This window comes from Ornithorhynchus anatinus, chromosome X5, assembly GCF_004115215.2.
Source record: "Ornithorhynchus anatinus isolate Pmale09 chromosome X5, mOrnAna1.pri.v4, whole genome shotgun sequence".
NCBI lineage: Eukaryota > Metazoa > Chordata > Mammalia > Monotremata > Ornithorhynchidae > Ornithorhynchus > Ornithorhynchus anatinus.
The window spans coordinates 45076794-45097773 of NC_041753.1; the positions used below are offsets into that span (position 1 = coordinate 45076794).

The following is a 20980-nucleotide window of genomic DNA, read 5'->3' on the forward strand; positions in this document are numbered from 1 at the left end:
TCAAAGCTTCCGATTCCCTCACAGACTTGGGAGAGAAATGCTAAGGCTCTGGAGCAAGGGCATATTCAGGGTTTCCCACATAAAATGTCTTAGAAACATTCAAAATGACACTTGTAATGTCATCAGGTTTTGCTGTATGCCCGGTGTAATGAATATTTTGTCATGTGAGTCTCCTTATCCAGTATCCAGAAAGGCTGTCAGAGGACACTCTTCTTTAGAGGACTGGGAGTAGGGATAATAAGAACGTGCTCCCTGTGATTCTGTTGAGCCTAACTCCCCAGTCCTGGCACCACTTCCTTCCCTAATCCTCTATAACTCTCCAACTGCTTAATTGGTAAAATCAAAGCCATCAGGCATGAACAGAGGAGCCTGGGAGTCAGAGAACCCGAGTTCTAATCCTAGCTCCACGACTTGTCTGCTGTGTGACTTTTGGCAAGTCACTTTGCTTCTCTAGGCCTCAGTTCCCTCATCTGCAAAATGGGGAATCAATATTCATTCATTCATTCAATCATATTTATTGAGCACTTACTGTGTGCAGAGCACTGTACTAAGCGCTTGGAAAGTGCAATTCGGCAACAGATAGAGACAATCCCTACCCAACAAGGGCTCGATACCCTCGTTCCTTTTCAACCAAATATCTAGCGGTCAGATAAATGCTTTGATCGTATTGAGAATAGATGGAATCGATAGCCTAGGTGCTGCATTGTTACCTTGTCTTTGTCTACTCCCAGTGGGACAGGGGTTGGATCAGATGTGTCATGATTACATCTATCCCAGCACTTGGTACACTGCTTGTCTCCCTGCCTCCAACCTCTCTCCCTCTCCACTCTATAGTATGAGTTACTGCTTAGATCATCTTCCTGAAGCATGCTGAAGAATGGAGAATGCTTTGAGAAATGAGTTTGGGGAAAAGAGTTATGGGCAACTTGAAATTGTTAATTACAATTACAATTAAAGGCTAAATTCTGTGACAAACTTAACTATAATTCACTGCTAACAATGTACAGTTGAATGTTTCAGATTGAGCCATTTATTGTTCCATAGCGCCTGATTGTTTAGATAAAGCAGAAAAACTCTGTTTCAAATTACAGGAATAATTACCCTTTCTTTTCCTCTTTTCTTCCTTTCTCCTCTTCTGTCTTTCTTTTCTATCCTTCCTTTTTTGCCTTCTTTTCTTGTTCCTTTTCTTCTTTTTACTTTATTTTTTTAATGGTATCTGTTAAGTGCTTTCCTTGTCCTAGGCACTGTACTTAGTGCTGGGGTAGATTCAGTACAAACTAATCAGGTTGGACAAACTCCCTGTCCCACATGGGGCTCACAATCTTAATCCCTATTTTATAGATGATATAACTGAGGCACAGAGAAGTTGAGACCAAGGTCACACAGCAGACAAATGTCTGAGCCAGCATTAGAACCCATGTCCTTCTGATTCCCAGGCCTGTGCTCCATCCACTAGGCAAAGCTGCTTCTCCTTACTAGTATAAAACAGTTATCCGAACTAATCGGACAGTTTGTTCAGATGATCAAAAGTTTGAAGATCCAAACTTAATTGAGTCTGGCTATTTTGAACAGGTAGTGACCAATTTTATTTGGTGATCTGGTCCTCTTAAAAAATTCTCCAAAGTAGCCTTAGCTCAGATAACTGGTTGTTAGGATAATGGAGGTTTAGATAATTGCCTTTCCAGTCTGCTTCTCCTTTAATAAAAAACAAAAAGCAAAACAACAACAACAAAAAAATGCTTTCAAGTACATTTTATGATTGCAAAACCAAGAGGCAAAATCAAAAACAGCACTCCCAACTGCAAATTGCAAATGTAATAGAACACCAAAGGCCTGCCTCTTTACATGCACATAATGTGGAGTGGATAGCCAAAGCATCCGGAGGCAGGAGACCTGGTTTCTAATCTCAGCTCTGCCATTATCTTGCTATAGGACTATGACTAAGTATTTTAACCTTTCTGTGCTTCAATTCTCATCTGTAAAGTAGGAAGAATAATCCTTGCCTCTCCTATATCACTGGGATGTTATGAGGATGAAATGAAATAATTGATTAAAAAAACCCATCAATCATATTCATTAAGCCCTTACTTTGTGCCGAACACTAAGTGCTGGAAGAGCATAATAGAGTTAATACAGACAAACCCTTTCCTTGAGGAGCTTACAGTGTAGTGAGGGAGGAGATAGGCACTGAAGTAAATTACAGATGGGGGAAGTAAATTTAAAAATATATACATAAGAGCTGTGGGGGGAGAAGGTGGAGAGAGTACTTAAATGATTAGGGGTGAGGACTGAAGTGCATAAACAATGTGTGTGTGGGAAGAATAGGATAGGGAGATGACAGATTAGTCATGGAAAGCTTCCTGGAGGAGATGTGTTTTTAACTGGGCTTTGAAGATGGAGAAAGTAGAGGTTTCTTGGGTATGAAGAGGTAGGGAGATTGAAAACAATAAACCAGAAATTACAATTTCCAGCTGCAATTTAAAACACCTCAGGACATTTTAAAAAGATGGGTCTTTTAGAATGCCCTAGAGGTGAATTCATTGTGGTTCTGTTGGACTGGTAGAAATGAAGCAAAAATAGGGATTGTGCCATAAGAGGGAAGCAGGAGGGAGGATGTGAGCAAGAGGTCTACTGCGAGAGACAGGAACTCAAGGTATAGTGAGTAGGTTGGCATTAGAGTGAAATCTGTAAACTGGGTTGAAGTGGGAGGGAAGTGAGAATGAGTAGTGGGGAGAAAACTGACTAAGTGCCTTAAAGCTATTGGTTAGGAATTCCTGCTTGTTGCAGAGAGGGATAGATAACCACTGGAGGTTTTTTAAGAGTGTGGGATATGTACACAGGATGATGTTTATGGAAAACGATCTGAGCAGCAGAGCAAAGATAGATCAGAGAAAGGAGAGGCTGGAGGCAGGGAGGTCAGCAAGGAGGTTGATGTGATAGTCAAAATGGGATATGAAAAGTGTTTGGACGAGTGTGGTAGCAGTTGGGAGAAGAGAAGCAGCATGACCTAGTGGATAGAACACAGGCCTGGAAGTCAGAAAGACCTGGGTTCTAATTCAAGCTCTGCCACTTGTCTGCTGTGCGACCTTGGGTAAGTCACTTAACTTCTCTGTGCCTCAGTTATCTCAGCTGTAAAATGGGGATCAGAACTGTGTCTCATATAGAATATGGACTGTGTCCAACCTGATTAACTTGTATCTACCCCACAGCTTAGTATAGTGCCTGGCACATTGTAAGTGCTTCATAGATACCATAAAAGAGCATGATTCTAGAGATGTTGTGAAAGTAGAATAAGATGGGGTGATGACTGACTGACAGTGTCACACAGCAGGCACATGGCAGAGCCAGGATACTAATAATAATAATAATGATGGTATTTGAGAAGTTAAGTGAATTGCCCAAGGTCATACTGCAGACAAGCGGTGGTGCTGGGATTAGAACCCAGGTCCTCTCACTCCCAGGCCTGTGCTCTGTCCACTAGGCCATGCTGCTTCTCTAGCCTCATTTTGTATTATCCATCAATGAATGAAGCAACATGGCCTTAGTGGAAAGATCATAAAATAGGGAGTCAGGAGACTGGGGTTCTAATCCCAGCTCCACCAGTTGCCTGCTGCGTGACCTAAGGCAAGTTGATTTCTCTATGCCTCAGTTTCCTTGCCTGTAAAATAGGGATTAAATTCCAGTTCTCCCTCTCCTTAGATTGTAAAGCCCTTGGGGGACAGGGACTGTGTCTGATTTGATTATATTGTATCTACCTTAGCCTTAGCACAGTAATAATAATAATAATAATGTTGGTATTTGTTAAGCGCTTACTATGTGCAGAGCACTGTTCTAAGCACTGGGGTAAACACAGGGGAATCAGGTTGTCCCACGTGGGGCTCTCAGTCTTAATCCCCATTTTACAGATGAGGGAACTGAGGCACAGAGAAGTTAAGTGACTTGCCCACAGTCACACAGCTGACAAGTGGCAGAGCTGGGATTCGAACTCATGAGCTCTGGCTCCAAAGCCCATGCTCTTTCCACTGCGCCACGCTGCTTCCCCAAGTAGCAGGGAATATGATTGTTTATTGTTGTATTGTACTCTCCCAAGCCCTTAGTACAGTGCTCTGCACACAGTAAGCTCTCAATAAATGACTGAATGAATAAGAGCTTGATTAACAAGTACCACAGTGATGATGATGATGATGATTTGAGGCAAGAGCCACTGTCTTTTACCACATTCTAAAATCTCATTGCAATTCACTCTGACAATTAAGTTTGTTCCCTAGAAAGAAATCCACTGAGCTACTCTGAAAAATAGGATATTTTCATTTGTTGAAATGATATCTCCTATTAGTTAACACTAATGCACTTGGAGAATATAGTTTCCTCATTGAGAAAAACTGCAATGACAGGCAATGGGCCAGTGGAATTTACACAAAGCTGGTTTACAGGTATGGCATGAGGCCTGTGGGGTGCTGGGGAACAGCTGCAATAAGGAGCCATGTAGATAAATGATCATTTATGTTGCAAAATCAGTTTAGGACAGAGGTTGCTAAGTAGTAGTTCACAATCCTTCTTGGTAGCTTTCCGGTGGCTCTTTGCCCTGCTCTCACTTCCAGCTGTCTCTGTTACCTCCTCTTCCTCTAGGTGGGGCCAGTTCAGAGGTCAGAGACAAGCTGGCAGGAAGGCTGTGGCTGATGGCTTGACCCCTTTCCAAGACCCACCCACCTGTATATGAATTTTCAAGTCCCGAATATGTGCTGGGTGCTGGTTTAATAATTTTTCTGTGGTGCTGACAATTAACAAAACCCTGCATGATGTGGGTTCAGATAACTTTTGTCATCCATTCGCTCCCTCTTTCCCTCTCTCCATACATATACTTCAAAAAGTAGAGGTTAGCTCCTTCTACTAGTTTCCAGATTCAATTTTCAAGGGGCTTATATGAAAAATAGTATCCATTGAAGGAGAACAGTGCTTGTCACATAGTAAGTGCTTGACAAATACCATTATTATTATTATTTTGATACATATAGATAGTGCTTTTTCGACCAAAAGTCCCCAGAACTATCAACTTCTGCATCTAAGCCTGGCTGTGAAACTGGGTTATGGAGATAAGATCCCCCAATTAGGTTTGTCCTGGAAACTGGAGCTTGGAGACTCAGCACAGTGTTTGGTGTCACCTTGGGTGATTGTGCTCTTTAAAAAAACAAAATGGAACTTTACAAACAATCCCTCCTTCCTCCACTTATCTTTCTCTAGCCTAAGTGCTTGCTCTACTATTGTGACTGAATCCTTGTTTTCTGTTTATCAGAGGTGGGGACTCCCATTTACAGAAAAAAACCTCAAAAAACCCCAAATCCCTATTTGTGTTTCGCTTCAACCAATCCAACAGAACCAGATTGAATTGGCCTCTAGGGAATTCTAAAAGACTCATCCTTTTAAAGTGTCCTAAAGTGTTTTCAGTTGCAGCTGGAAATTGTCATTTCTGGCTTATTGTTTTCAATACTGCTACAGTTCCCTTTCTGAATGTTTAAACTGAGTCCACATTTGAAGGAGGGCATAATTTGAAAAACCTAAACAGTAAATAGAATCCTTGACTTTGTATTGCTGTGAGCCTGACACTGTATCCTTCATAGCAGAAAAATTGTTGCTGACTTCACCTTTGCCCAGGATCATTATAGTTTAGTGTAGAGCTTCCATGCTAGAAAAGACCTAGAAAAGTTGACCTTGAAAAGACAAACATCAGGATCTGCTTAGTACAGAGGCCCAGAATGATTCCCACACTCTTGGTTCTGACTCTTCTTGAGCTTTGATTTATGTATAGCTGTGCAAGCTACATGTAACTGGAAAAATCAGCTGCTGTTTAGGTATCATGCTGGGATGTACTCTAAGTCTTGACCTCCTTAATGATTGAAAGAAAACCTCAATTGAATACAGAACAAAATTTAGACACTGAGACAGTCTGACTGATGAACATCAGAAAAGAGGCGTCAGCTGACAGTAAAGCAAAGTAAAACCACAGCTGTTTTTTTTGATTCTATTGAACTTACAAATCTCTAATAAGAAAAAATGTGTATACAGAACAATTAGATTTACTTGTATGTTTTTGGTCTGATGTTTTCTTGGTTTCAAGAAATGTTAATATGCAAATATCCTGCTGGCAGAAATCCGGATATCCGGCCAACCTCGTCCCTCTCAACTTCATCCTCCAATTCTCTGCCCTCTTCTCTATTCAGAAACATTATTACTCCATCCTTATTGACTCCCATGCCTATTACCCTCAGCAGTTGTTTCAAATGTTTAACTCCCTCCTCAAAACCCCTGTTCCCTCTGCCCCCCACTATCTCTTGCCCCTAATGACCTGGCTGCATACTTTATTGAGATAATTGAAACCAACAGGCCTGATCTCTCTGAAATTTCCCCTGCTCCTCTCCAGTCCCTCCTTGCTCCTACCCTTTCTTTTACTCTCCCATCTTTCCGAGCAGTATCTCAAGAGATCTCCCATCTCCTCTCAAAATCAACCCCCTCCACCTGCGCCTCCAACCCCATCCCTTGTCAACTTATCAAAATGCTAGCCTCTTCCTTCTTCCCTCTCTGACTGTTTTCAACTGTTTTCAACTGTTTACTTTCCACTGCTTTCCAAACATGCTCGCGTATCCCCTATCCTAAAAAAACCCTCTCTTGACCCTCATGGCTCCCTCCAGTTATCATCCCATCTTCCTCCTACCAAACACCCTCTCCAAGCTCCTTGAGTGAGTTGTCTACCCCCACTGGCTCCATTTTCTCTCCTCCAACACTCTCCTTGACCCGTTCCACTGACTGACCCGTTGACCAGCTTCCTCCCCCTTTACTCTATAGAAATTGCCATCTCCAAGATCACCAATTATCTTTTTCCAGCCAAATCCAACGGTCTTTACTTCATCCTAATCCTCCTCAACCTCAAAGCTGCCTTTGACACTGTGGGACCGCCCTCTTCTCCTGGAAGCAATATCTAACCATGGTTTCACTGATACTGTCCTCTCCTGGCTGTCCTCCTCTCTCTCTGGCCTTTCCTTCTCAGTTTCTTTTGCAGGCTCCTCCTCTGCCTCCCACCTTCTGACAGTGGGGATCCCTCAAGGCTCAGTTCTCGGTCCCCTTCTATTCTCCATCTGCACCCACTCTCTTGGAGAACTCATTCGCTCCCATGACTTCAACTACCATCTAAATGTGTATGATGCACAAATCTACATCACCAGCCCCGATCTTTTTCCATCTCTGCAATATCATATTTCCTCCTGCTTTCAGAAAATCTCTATTTGCATGTCCAGCCGACAACTTAGACTTCACATATCCATAATAGAACTTCTCATCTCCGCACCAAAACCCTGTCCTCCTCCTGTCTTTCAATCACTGTAGACAGCACCACCACCCTCCCTGTCTCACAAGCCCATATCCTTGTCACTGTCCTCCACTCATCTCTCTCATTCAATCCACTCATTCATTCAATCTTTCATTAAATCCTTTTGGTTCAACTTTGACAACATTGCTAAATCCGCCCTTTCCTCTCCATCCACACTGCTACCACAGTGATTCAAGCACTTATCCTATTCTACCCTTAGTACAGTATCAGCCTCCTTGCTTATCATCCTGCCTCCTCTTTTTTCCCACTCCAGTCTTTACTTCACTCTATTTGGTTTATTGAGAAGCAGTGTGGCCTGGTGGATAGAGCATGGGCCTGTGAAGCAGAAGGACCTGAGTTCTAATCCCAGATCTGCCACTTGTCTGATGTGTGACCTTGTGCAAGTCACTAAACTTCAGTGCCTCAATTACCTCAACTGTAAAATGGGGATTAAGACTGTGAGCCCCACGTGACCCATTTTACAGTCCAATCCAATTTGCTTGTATCAACCAATTTGCTTGTATTGAAGCAGCGTGGCTTAGCGGAAAGAGCCCGGGCTTAGGAGTCAGAGGTCTTGGGTTCTAATCCCCGCTCCGCCACTTGTCTGCTGTGTGACCTTGGACAACTCATTTCACTTCTCTGTGCCTCAGTTACCTCATCTGCAAAAATGGGGATTCAAAAATGTGAGCCTCACGTGGGACAATCTGATTACCCTGTATCTACCCCAGCGCTTAGAACAGTGCTTTGCACATAGTAAGCGCTTAACAAATACCATAATTAACAAATAAATTAACATAATTAACCCCAGTGCTTCCTACAATTCCTGGCACATAGTAGTTGCTTAACAGATACCATTATCATTATTGTTATTATTTTTCTAAAACAACAGGGCAGGGATCATCCCCCAAATATTTAGTACAGTGCTCTGCACACAGATAAGCACTCAGTAAATACCATTAGTTGATTGATAATGCTCCAAAGTTTACTTTAGCTTAAATAACTCAGTTCCTCTGTTCCTCCGTCTTTGAAGTGCTTTAAATAGAATGATTAGCGCCTATTGTAATGGAAGATTAGGTAGTGGAAAGTCTACTTAGCATGGATGAGAGATCTCAAGTGCCTTAGCACAAGGTGACATTTTGCTGAATAGGATGTGAAAGGTAAAGCTTTGAAAAAGTTATTTACCTATCCACCGGTAAAATTGAATTAAAAATATTTTTATCATTGGTTCATAGTTGCATTGCTATTTGATCATGTAACTGTTTTAATCTCTTTGAAATATACTTCTATTGCTCGCGTCACATTTTTAAATTTTGAGAATGTATTAATGGAATGTGGGAAAGAAAACTTCACTTAGTGCTCTTTTGCCTAAAGCTCTGTTTTCATGGTACCAATTAAGAGCGCTAACCAGGATATAGCAGTAATTACATCACATTTACCTGGCTGTTGATGACCCTGGCATCCATATTGTATGTTTCCATTTACATTGACTGCCCTGCTGCCTTGGAAGCACAATTACAACCCAAAGGGTATATTGTAGTGTAGGCTTATACAAATGCTAACTAATTTCTCCTGCCTCTGTGGAGCAATTGAGTAGTAATTCGAATTTTAAATGAGGACAGTGAAGCTAACAGTGCAGTTTCTTGCCTCAGGCCACAGAGGGAATCAATATATATCTATTCATCTTAAAACCAGCAATAGAAACTCCTTTGGGACCACGCAATCCTGCTAAAGAGTGTTACTGAGGAAGGCAGTAAGCCATAGATACAGGCCACATAATTAATTGGCTTCACCAGCTTTCAGCTCTGTCCCCGGGTCAAGTTAGTTTATTTGTTTTTAATTTACCTGAAATTATAGGCTGGTTGAAAGATTCCTTTGTCTTTACCAATCTTTGTTTCTAGCCACTCAATACTTTTGAATCTCTCTCCCTTTCCCTCCTACCCCTTCTCCCATTTGCAGGATTAGAAAACTGAAAGCATTCTGAAGGCACATTAATCTTTCTGGCGTTGTCAGAATTGATCAGCGAGTTTTATTAAAAGCCCCAGGATTTCTTGAAAGACTTCCTTGTCCAAATTTCAATAAAAGGAGCACCTCTTATTATCAACGCACCCCAAGTCATGACCCTGGACTATGTGTTGACACTTCTGAAGGAAGAAGAGAAGACCGCTATTGTTTAGGGAGTTTTATTAGTGGAAAGGAGCTATTTTCCCTGATAGCATGACTCCTCTTGGAAGAGGTGAGCTGTTTCCTTTGCTGCTGCTGACCTGGAGCTGCCTCATCGATTCTTCCTTTATCAGCATCAACCGTGGGATGAGTGTGATGAAGGGCCAGTCTGCTTTCCTGTCAGTAGAAGACCTGCAGTTTTCCATTCCCAAAGAGAAAGATGCCTGCAAAGTGGAAGTGGTGATGGATGAGCCAATAACCCAGAGAGTTGGAAAACTCACTCCACAGGTAGGTCCCACTGGAAATTTTCTATATTGTATTATCCTTCTTCCATCCTCCACCTTCCTCCATCCCTGAGAGAGAGAGAGTGTTATGTGTGTGACATATATGTATCAATCAATCAATCAATCGGTGTATGCTGTTTTAGAATCATATCGAGGGTCAGAACTGGAAAGATAAGGGAAACTTAAATTAGCTCACCTAGTCTTAAACAGTTTTTCTGTTTGAAGCACAACTTTTCTTCTCAAATGCTTGGCTGGCAAATCTTAACTTTGGAACCAGCAGTGTTTACTCCCGACTAAAATAACACATGTAGAAGAAGATGGAGTAGAGCGGTATCTAGGTTTCCAGGCTGATGTACTGCACCAAACCAGAAAACCTTAGAAAATGCTGCCCTGTTTTTTCTAGGGAGAAAAATTCCTCCAGCTGTTTGTGGACATAGAAGAAGGGTAACAAATAACCCAAGGATAAGATATTCTGAAGCTGGGTGAAGCATTCATTTGTTAGTCATGCCATCACTATGTGGGAAACTTTTTCCTTTTCAATTACCCAAAGTAGCCCCATGCACACAGTGTTGTTGGTGCAGTGTAGTAAATGCAAACAGATGGTCATGCTATAAAAAGCCTGTTTAACATTTCTACTAAGGAGTCTCAAAATCTATTTCCCACGTTTGTTTTCTGCTACTCATTGTTCTGGTGAATACTGTCCTTTACAGAACTTCCCACCAGAGCTTCAAGGATGCATTCAGATCTATAGAAAACAATATAATTTCACTCTCAAATGGGGACAGTGTATTTGATTTGTAAAACAAGGCCCATAGCTGCACTTTGCCCTGTCATGAAATGTTCCTCCTTGCTGTTTTTGTGAGCATTATTTCTGCCTCACAGCCTGGCTAGAGTAGACGTGTGCCATAAGGGAGTTAGGTGGTGGGAATTAATGGAATGTTTGTTCAGAAAGAATAAGAATCAGTTCAGATTTTCTTCTCAAATTTAGTCGCCCCCTTCTTCACTTTTTTAATTCTATCTTCATCCTGAAACCCTCAAAATCACCACAGGAGAGAATATCCCTGTGTGTATTTCCATCCTGACTGTATTCAAGTAGTCCAAATTGCTTGAGCTCTAGATCACGATATTTTCAATCCAATTTCGTAGAATGAGTCATAGGCCAGATGTTTATAGTCCAAATGAAATGGATGATTGAGTATTATTCATTTGAACACATCTTTTCCAAGAAGCCTTCCCTAATTAAACCCTCTTTTCACCTATTCCCTCTCCCTTCTGCAGTGCCTTTGCATTTGGATCTCTACTCTTTAACCACTTGATATTCACCCCGACCTCAGCCCCACAGCATTTATGTACATATCAGTAATTTACACAGGACAGTGTACTGCCCACATTAGGGCTCAAGAACTGCTACTTACTGATAGATCGATTGATTTCATCCACATTGACAGGCCAACCAAATATAATTTAATATACACCCATCCTCAGATTGGGCATATATGTTTATTCAATTTTACATTGAATTATTTATTTGTTTGCTCTAGTTGTAACTATTTTTTGCTGTCTCCCCTGCTAGAGTATAAGTGTTAGTGCTAGTGTAAGAACTTCCAGGTTGGAGAAGTGGAGGTCTGAAGTGGAGGGAGGAGGCGTATTTTGGTGCAGGAGATGAGGCATGGGTGGAGTTCAAGGAAGTGTCACTCTAGCTCCTTTCAGAAAGTACCTCTTCTCCCCCCGCACTTGCTATGGGCTGCCCCATCTGCACTACTCCACTTAAACTACTGCTCCCTAACCAACTATCTTGCTAAAATTTCAATCTATCTGCACTACTCCACTTATACTACTACTCTTTCACCAACTCTCTTGCTAAAATTTCAATCTCTTCCCATGGAGAACAAATGGTTAATATTCAAATTAAAAACTCTTCATATTCCTGAAGACAATATTGCCACCCTTAGCCTTCTTTTCCCTGGATTAAACAATACCAATTGGTTTAATTTTCCTCATAGGATCTTTTTTCCATTCCTGCAGAATTGCTTTTTTTCTGGAATTATTCACTTTCTGGTGGCTCCATGTTAAACTGGGCACTGTTTTCTAATAAATAACTTGATTAATGCAAAATATATTACCTAGCTCTCACATGCTCTTTTGTCAGTAATGTTTTAGTACCAGACTGGCATTTAAAATATTTTTCCCAAACAAAAAACCCTAGGAGAATATCTGACATTTTGAATGAAATCAGCCTGATCTGATAAATCTGGTCCATCATCATCATCATCATCATCAATGGTATGTACTGTGTGCAGAGTACTGTACTAAGTGCTTGGGAGGGTACATTATAGCAGAGTTGGTAGACATGTTCCCTTTCCAGAAAGAGCTTACAATCTGGGGGGAAGACAGACATTAATATAAATATGGTATTGATGCCTGACTACTTGTTTTGTTATCTGTCTCTCCCTTCTAGACTGTGAGTCCGTTGCTGGGCAGGGATTGTTTCTATCTGTTGTGGAATTGTACATTCTAAGCACTTAGTACAGTGCTGTGCACACAGCAAGCACTCAACAAATACAATTGAATGAATGAACAAAACAGTTGGGAAAATGCCCCATCTGTACCTCTGTCCTGTTGGCTCTGCTTGGTTGTGGATGCCTTCAATTTGCTTGGCTTTGATTGTATTAATCAGAGAAAGAACTGCTGATCTCAATATTTACTGGAATCAGAATAAGGCTCCTTCCCCTCTGCCTTCAAACATGCCCACGTCTCCCCCATCCTAAAAAAACCCACTCTCGACCCCACTTCCCCTTCCAGTTATCGCCCTATCTCCCTACTACCCTTCCTTTCCAAAATCCTAGAACGAGTCGTCTACAATCGCTGCTTAGAATTCCTTAACTCCCATTCTCTCCTGGACCCCCTCCAATCTGGCTTCCGTCCCCTCCACTCTACCAAGACTGCTCTCTCTAAGGTCACCCATGACCTCCTTCTTGCCAAACCCAATGGCTCCTACTCCATTCTAATCCTCCTTGACCTCTCTGCTGCCTTTGACACTGTCGACCATCCCCTCCTCCTCCATACCTTATCTCACCTTGGCTTCACAGACTCCATCCTCTCCCGGTTCTCCTCTTATCTCTCTGGCCAGTCATTCTCAGTCTCCTTCGCAGGCGCCTCCTCCCCCTCCCATCCTTTGACTTTTGAAGTTCCTCAAGGGTCAGTTCTTGGCCCTCTTCTGTTCTCCATTTACACTCACTCCCTTGGTGAACTCATTCGCTCTCACGGCTTTGACTACCATCTCTACACAGATGACACGCAGATCTACATCTCTGCCCCGTCCTCTCCCCGTCCCTTCAGGCTCGCATCTCCTCCTGCCTCCGGGATGTCTCCACCTGGATGTCAACCCGCCACCTAAAACTCAACATGAGCAAGACTGAGCTCCTCATCTTCCCTCCCAAGCCCGGTCCTCTCCCAGACTTCCCTATCACCGTGGATGGCATGACCATCCTTCCTGTCTCTCAGGCCCGCAATCTCGGTGTCATCCTTGACTCGTCTCTCTCGTTCACCCCACACATCCTATCCATTACCAAGACCTGCCGGTGTCACCTTTACAATATTGCCAAGATCCGCCCTTTCCTCTCCACCCAAACGGCTACCTTACTGCTACAGGCTCTTGTTATATCCCGGCTAGACTACTGTGTCAGCCTTCTCTCTGATCTCCCTTTCTCCTCTCTCGCCCCGCTCCAGTCTATTCTTCACTCCGCTGCCCGGCTCATCTTCCTGCAGAAATGATCTGGGCATGTCACTCCCCTTCTTAAACACCTCCAGTGGTTGCCTATCAACCTCCGCTCCAAACAAAAACTCCTCACTCTAGGCTTCAAGGCTCTACATCACCTTGCCCCTTCCTACCTCTCCTCCCTTCTCTCTTTCTACTGCCCACCCCGCACGCTCCGCTCCTCTGCCGCCCACCTCCTCACCGTCCCTCGGTCTCGCCTATCCCGCCGTCGACCCCTGGGCCACGTCCTCCTGCGGTCCTGGAATGCCCTCCCTCTTCACCTCCGCCAAACTAATTCTCTTCCCCTCTTCAAAACCCAACTTAAAACTCACCTCCTCCAAGAGGCCTTCCCAGACTGAGCTCCCCTTCTCCCTCTACTCCCTCTACCGCCCCCCTTCACCTCTCCGCAGCTTAACCCTCTTTTCCCCCCATTTCCCTCTGCTCCTCCCCCTCTCCCTTCCCATCCCTTCAGCACTGTACTCGTCTGCTCAACTGTATATATTTTCATTACCCTATTTATTTTGTTAATGAAATGTACATCGCCTTGATTCTATTTAGTTGCCATTGTTTTTACGAGATGTTCTTCCCCTTGACTCTATTTATTGCCATTGTTCTTGTCTGTCTGTCTCCCCCGATTAGACTGTAAGCCCGTCAAATGGCAGGGATTGTCTTTATCTGTTGCCAACTTGTTCATTCCAAGCGCTTAGTACAGTGCTCTGCACATAGTAAGTGCTCAATAAATACTATTGAATGAATGAATGAATAAGATCAAAAGAAACAAGTAACTGATGACAGAACAAGTCGAAGCAAGGAGGCATTGCAGAAGGAAGGAAGGGTGAATTTAAACTAGTTTAAAGGATGAGTTGGGGAATGTGCAGAACAGTGATTCTGGAAAATGATTTGAGCAGCAGAGTCAAGTATGGACTGGAGAGGGCAGAGGCTGGAGGCAAGGAGGTCAGCAAGGAGGCAAATGCAGTAGTCTATGTGAGGTATATGGCGATTGCTTGAACCAGTGTAGTGACAGTTTAGTTGAGAAAGAAGGGGCAAATTCTGGAGATGTTGTGAAGATAGAACAAACAAAATTTGGTGACTAAATATGCAGCCTAGACTCACTAAGCTTGTTGAGGAGAGAATGTGTCTACTGACTCAGTGGCAATGTACTCTCCCAAGAGCTTAGTACAGTGCCCTGCGCACAGTAAGCTTCAAGAATACCACGGATTGACTGACTGATTATGCAGGTTGAAGGAGAGAGAGGAGTCAAGGATAATGCTAAGGTTGACTGCTTGTGAGGCAGGGAGGATGGTGGTGGTGTCAATAGTGAATGGAAAATCGGAGGAAGAAGATTTTGGGAGGGAACTTAACATGTCCAAATCAGAACTCCTCATCTTGGTGCCCAAACCCTCTCTTCTTCCCAATTTTCCCATCACTATTGACACCACCACCATACTTAGTTAAGGTTGTAATTCTTAAGGCCCACTTATTATTATTATTATTGTTATTATTATTAAGGCCCACCTCTGCTCCATGATTCTATGTCCTTAATACAGACATGGAAAATTTTTGCTGCCATCATAAGTAGTTTTATAATGGCAGACTATCCAAAGATTTGCAATCCTTGAGACCAAGCAATATTTGGAGTTAGATTTTGGTCATTTTTAGATCTTTTGAGATATAAATAATGATCTGACTGAACCTCTCTATGTCCATATCCTCAACAGATATCTATCTATATCAATATATATGTTATAATAATAATGTTGGTATTTGTTAAGCACTTACTATGTGCAGAGCACTGTTCTAAGCGCTGGGGTAGATATAGAGCAATCTGGTTGTCCCACATGAGGCTCATAATCTTCATCCCCATTTTACAGATGAGGTAACTGAGGCACAGAGAAGTTAAGTGACTTGCCCACAGTCACACAGCTAAGTGGCAGAGCCAGGATTCAAACCCGTGACCTCTGACTCCCAAGCCCGGGTTCTTTCCATTGAGCCACGCTGCTTCCCTGTTATGTTATGTAGGTTCTAAATGCTATCTACAAATATTAAAGGCTATATAAAATAATGATTGGGATTTTTGTTAAAATGAAGTCAGAACCTTCAGGTGGAAAAGTATATACTGGATTTTGGATTTTGTATGCTTGTGGATTTTAGATTAACTGTATTGCAAATTGTTCTGCATTTCCTTGGATGGGGTTTTGGCCCTAGGTATGCCTTACTTTGTATTTGCTCCTCTGGAATTCTGTTTGTGTTTATTCAGCCTTCCCAGAGTCTCTTTCACAGCTGTTTGGTTGTCATGCTCTCATTTTTTTATTAAATTCTTGCATTCTCATGGTTGTTCCAGGGGGAATCAAAAATTCCCCACTCAAATTTTAGACAGTGCTACCTCACACATGTCTTAGAATTCTAGGATCAATAAGCACCCTTCTGGGAGGGAATAGAGTCATCTAGACTATAAGCTCACTGTGAGCAGGGAACAAGTCTATTGACTCTGTTATATTGTACTCTCCCAAGTGCTTAGAACAGTGCTCTACACACATTAAGTGCTCAATAAATACCATTGATTGAATATATTTTTTCCTTCCATTCTGGCCCCTAATGTCTTCCCAACATAACCAGTCAAACCTGTCAAATTCCAGAAGCCCACCCTCTTCCTCACTGACATCTGTATTTTGAATTTGAAGTTTTGGTTTGTTTTCTTGGAAAGAAATGAGAATTTTTTTTCTGAAACCTCTGAAAGAAAAATAGATGAAGGTTAGTGATTAGGAACCTGTAAAATCCTGTTAAATCATGTGTAAAACCTTTGGATTTAGGATGCCTGTGAAGGTCTGGAATTGGCAGAACTGGACAATCCTTTTTTTTATTCATTCATTCATTCATTCATTCATTCATTCCATCATATTTTTTGCAAACAAACCTTTAACACTCTTTCCAAAACTACCAAGAGACTTTTCTTGCTATTTGGTTCTGCTGCTTCTGATTCTGGTCACAGCCACCTAAAGTAATAGTAGTAGTAGTAATAATGATAATAATAATAATAGTTGTTAAATGCTTACTATGTGCTAAAACACTGTACTAAGCACTGAGGTAGGTAATCATGTCAGCTACAGTCCTTGTCCCACATGGGGCTCATAATCTAAGTAGTAGGGAGAAGAGGAATTTAAAGTCCAATTTACAGATGAGACGGTTGAGGCACAGAGAAGTTAAGTGGCTTCCCCAAGGTCATACAGCATGCAGGAGGCAGATCTGGATTAGAACCCAGGTCGTCTGATTCCCAGGCCTGTGTTCTTTCCACTAGAAAACATTTTTGAACCACAGGAAAAGTATAAATTGGAATTAGTACTGGCTAATTAAAATTGCCTCATCTACCACACGGGTTGGATTATTTCCCAAATCTTGAGGCTGAGTGAGAAAGAGATGGGTTATTCTTTAATATAATATTATAATAAATTCATCTTGAAGCTTGTGTAAACCAGCTTTCTAGAAAAATAAAATTGTATAAGTAATACCCTGCAGTTTAATGAACTATTTAAAGTGGCTTGAACAGAAAATGTTTTAGCAGCTGTCCAATTTTTTGGTTTTGTTTAAATATCAAAGTTGATCTGAGGACCAACAAGTGCATTCTCTGGACAGATATTTGAAAATGGATTTAGGCTCATTCCCACCAAGTATGTGTTCTATTAAGATTACCTCTCTTGATACATTAATTTGAGTGAATTCTGTGTCTTTCCATGGGATCAGTCCTCTTTTAAAAGGAATCTTTACTGAAAAATTCATTTTTTGACCTGAATCTGAATGGAGCAGGTCTAACAGAGTCCTGCTAATTTATTCCCAGACCCACATACTTTTAGTTACTCCTCAGAGTTGTACCTCAAAAACCCTGATGATTGCATGTTCACCTGATTGACAGATGGCACTTGAGGGCTTTTCCAGCTATGGGCCCTTTCCCCACCCTGTGCCACTATGGCAGTTCTCAGAGTGGGGCCATTTCAAGCTTCTGCCAAACCTGGGCAAAAATAATCTGTGAGAGACCCTCTTGGAAGAATATTGTTTCATAGCCCAAGACCACAGAATGGCCTCAGGGTCTACACCATTTGGGAAGGGGAGGAAAGAGAGCCAGGTCTGTGCCACGTAGGATGAAGAACCTGGCTGAGATCCTGGTCTGTGGGTGTCTGAGGTAGACCACGACTCCTCACCACTAGGCTCTGATTCCAGAGTAGCACCAAGGCATAGCTCTGACCCTCTCACAACTCAGTGACTGTTCTGGGCCCGGTTCCTTTCCCTGGAACCCCAAGGCCCTTAGTCCTTACACTGGCTCCAGCTCACGGCTCCAGGTTGGCTTGGTGAGGATAAAGTATGCGGATTTTCTGGAGCTCCAAGTGGGAGAGAGGCAGGGATCTCAAGGGTTAGACTCAGTGGTCCAATCATGGGTAAGATTGGCAGAGGGAGAAGGTAAGGGATGAAGACATCGGGGTTGGGCATTGGAAGGGGGAGATAAAGGCAGGAGGGGAGGAAGCCAGAAGCAGTATGGCTTAGTGGAAATGGAACAGGCTTGGGAGTCAGAGGACATGGGTTCTAATCCCTGTTCTGCCACCTGTCTGCTGTGTGACCTTGGGCAAATCACTTAACTTCTCTGTGCTTCAGTAATCTCATCTGTAAAATGGGGATTAAGACTGTGAGCCCCAAGTGGGACAACCTGATTACCTTGTAAGTACTGCAGTGCTTAGAACAGTGCTTGGCACACAGTAAGCGCTTAACAAATACTATCATTATTATCATTATTATTATCATTACCTGCTGTGTGACCTTGGACAACTTACTTAACTTCTCTGAGTTTCAGTTCCCTCAGCTGCAAAATGGGGATTCAATACCTGCTCTCCCTCCTACTCTGGGGGACCTGATTGGCGTGTGTCTACCCCAGTGTTGCATCTACCCCAGTGCTTATTATAGTGCTTGGCATATTGTAAATGTTTAACAAATACCAGATACATATATGTATAAGCAGCATGGCTCAGTGGAAAGAGCATGGGCTTTGGAGTCAGAGGTCATGGGTTTGAATCCCTGTCCGCCACTTGTCAGCTGTGTGACTGTGGGAAAGTCACTTAACTTCTCTGTGTCTCAGTTACCTCATCTGTAAAATGGGGATTAAGATTGTGAGCCCCATGTGGGACAACCTGATTCCCTTGTGTCTACCCCAGCGTTTAGAACAGTGCTCTGCACATAGTAAGTGCTTAACAAATACCAACATTATTATTTTATATATATATAGAATCGCAGAGGCAGAAACACAAGCAGGAACAACTGAAAGTAAATCTCCCTGTTGTCGGCAACTAACAGGACAGATTTTGCTAGGGCAATGAAGAAAAATAGATATTGTGTAACATTTTATCAACCTAATGTTAGGTTTGTCCCATGTAGATTCAGATTGTCACTCCCCATTTCTTTTCATAATGAAAAAATTGCTTTTTGTCCATCAAGCATGGTCAAAAGTGAAAAATTTCCTAGATGGGCAGCACACTTGATTTATTGCTGAGGGTTCTCTTTTGAACAGGAAGTATAGCAGTGAGAAGTCTCTAGTTTGAACTGGTTTACTGTCATTAAAGTGAGTAATGTGTTAAGAATGTGTGACAATTTAATTATAAATTGTAATTGAAAAGCAGTTGAAGTGGAAAAAAACAAACCTAGCTGGTAATTAGAAAATGATTTAGCTCTCCTTTGTTTTAGTTAGTAAATTTATAGACAATTACGGTTGTCGCCTCTTATAAAAGGAAAACATATTAGGAAACATAAAACAGATGTTTCATTGAACAAAGCAGATTGAGTTTATGTTACAATCACTATCTTTAGGTGATATGGAGAAAGGTCTTTTGCTTATTTCTCTTCTTGTCAATTAAAAAGAGGAACCAATGATGTCTTTGAGAAAAGAAAATCATTGTCTTAGTAATGAATTCATTCCCTGGGTGGATTATGGTGACCACGAAAGTTTGAGACTCGAAATCTTGGCTTTCAAACTCAAAATCTTACCTCTGATTACAGCAAATCAGAAGCCAAAATTTTGATTATCCTGAGAGCTTTACCAAAGCAGCATGGCCTAGTGGAAAGAGCATTGACTTGTTAGTCAGAGGACCTGTGTTCTAATAACGGCTCTGCCACTTGCCTGCTGTTTGACCCTGAGCAAGTCACTTAACTTCTGTGAGCCTCAGTTGCCTCATCTGTAAAAAGGGGACAAAATATGCATTCTTCCTCCCTCTTACACTGTGAGCCCCATGTGTCTGATCTGCTTATATTGTATCAACCCCGGTGCTTAGTACAGTGCATGACACATAAGGAACACTTATTATTATCATTATTGCTATTATCATCATTAATAAACCAGGCTGGAATAGTAATTAAACAACCCTTTAATTACTAAATGAACTGAAATCTCAGGCTAGGTTTTCTCCATCAAATTTCATATCTGGTCCCAAAACCTCCCAGGAAGGCCTCCTGAGGGAATTTGGTATCTCAGTTTATTTGAAATTTTTAAAAATTCTTTTATGGTATTTGTTAAGTGCTTACTATGTACCAGGCACTGTTCTAAGTGCTGGACTAGATACAAGATAATCAGGTTGGACACAGTCTATGTCCCATATGGGACTCACGGTCTTAATCCCAATTTTACGGATGAGGTAACTGAGGCACAGATAAATTAAGTGACTTGCCCAAGGTCAGATAGTAGACAAGCCGTGGAGCTGGGATTAGAACCCAGGTCTGATTCCCAGGCCTGTGCTCTATCCACTAGGCAACATTGCTTCTCTTACCACACTGCTTCTCTAACCATTGACTAACCATTTCTCATTAAGAGGGAAATGGTTAGCGGGCAGGCAGCAGCAGCCTAAAGGGCAATGAAAAATTGGCCATGGCAGTGGAGTTAGCAGTGGTGGTTCAGTGTGTATATGGATAGGTGCTTCCTACCTTTGTCTTCTCTTTCTGTCCCTCTCTATGCATGTCTTTTCTTTCTGTGTCTCTGTACCTCTTTATTTTTCTGTCTTCCTTTCCTACCATTTTCATCACATTCCATGATAGCTCCATTTTGAGTTTCTGAGTTCGTTGTTATCATTATTATATTTGCTAAGCTTTTACTCTGTCAAGCACTGTTCTAAGCACTGGGGTAGATACAGGTTAATCAGGTTGGACACAGTCCTTGTCCCACATGGGGCTCAAAGTTACCTTAGATGTCCCCAGCCTGGGACTTGGTGAAAACACTGAACCAGTAAGGTCCAAACAACCTCCCCCACTAAAATGCAAGGTCCTTGAGGGCAGAAGCATGTCCAACAAGTCAATTGTATTGCACTCTCCCAAGTGCTTAGTACTGAGCTCTGCACACAGTAAGTCCTCAATAAATACCATTGATTGATTGATTGATTGATCATTAGCTCATTG

General features: G+C 42.2%; 1 protein-coding gene across 9 annotated transcripts in view; it reads left to right on the forward strand.

The window, feature by feature from the left end:
- Nucleotides 1–20980, forward strand: part of FREM1 (FRAS1 related extracellular matrix 1) — a 157972-nt gene that overhangs the window by 28669 nt on the left and 108323 nt on the right. For all 9 annotated transcript variants that reach the window (XR_003756015.2, XM_029055735.2, XM_029055733.2 and 6 more), the window contains exon 2: nucleotides 9317–9808. Coding sequence is in view for 8 of the 9 variants with exons in the window: in XM_029055735.2 (XP_028911568.1) it covers nucleotides 9575–9808 (234 nt within the window). In the remaining variant the exon portion in view is untranslated. The remainder of the gene's footprint in view (nucleotides 1–9316; nucleotides 9809–20980) is intronic.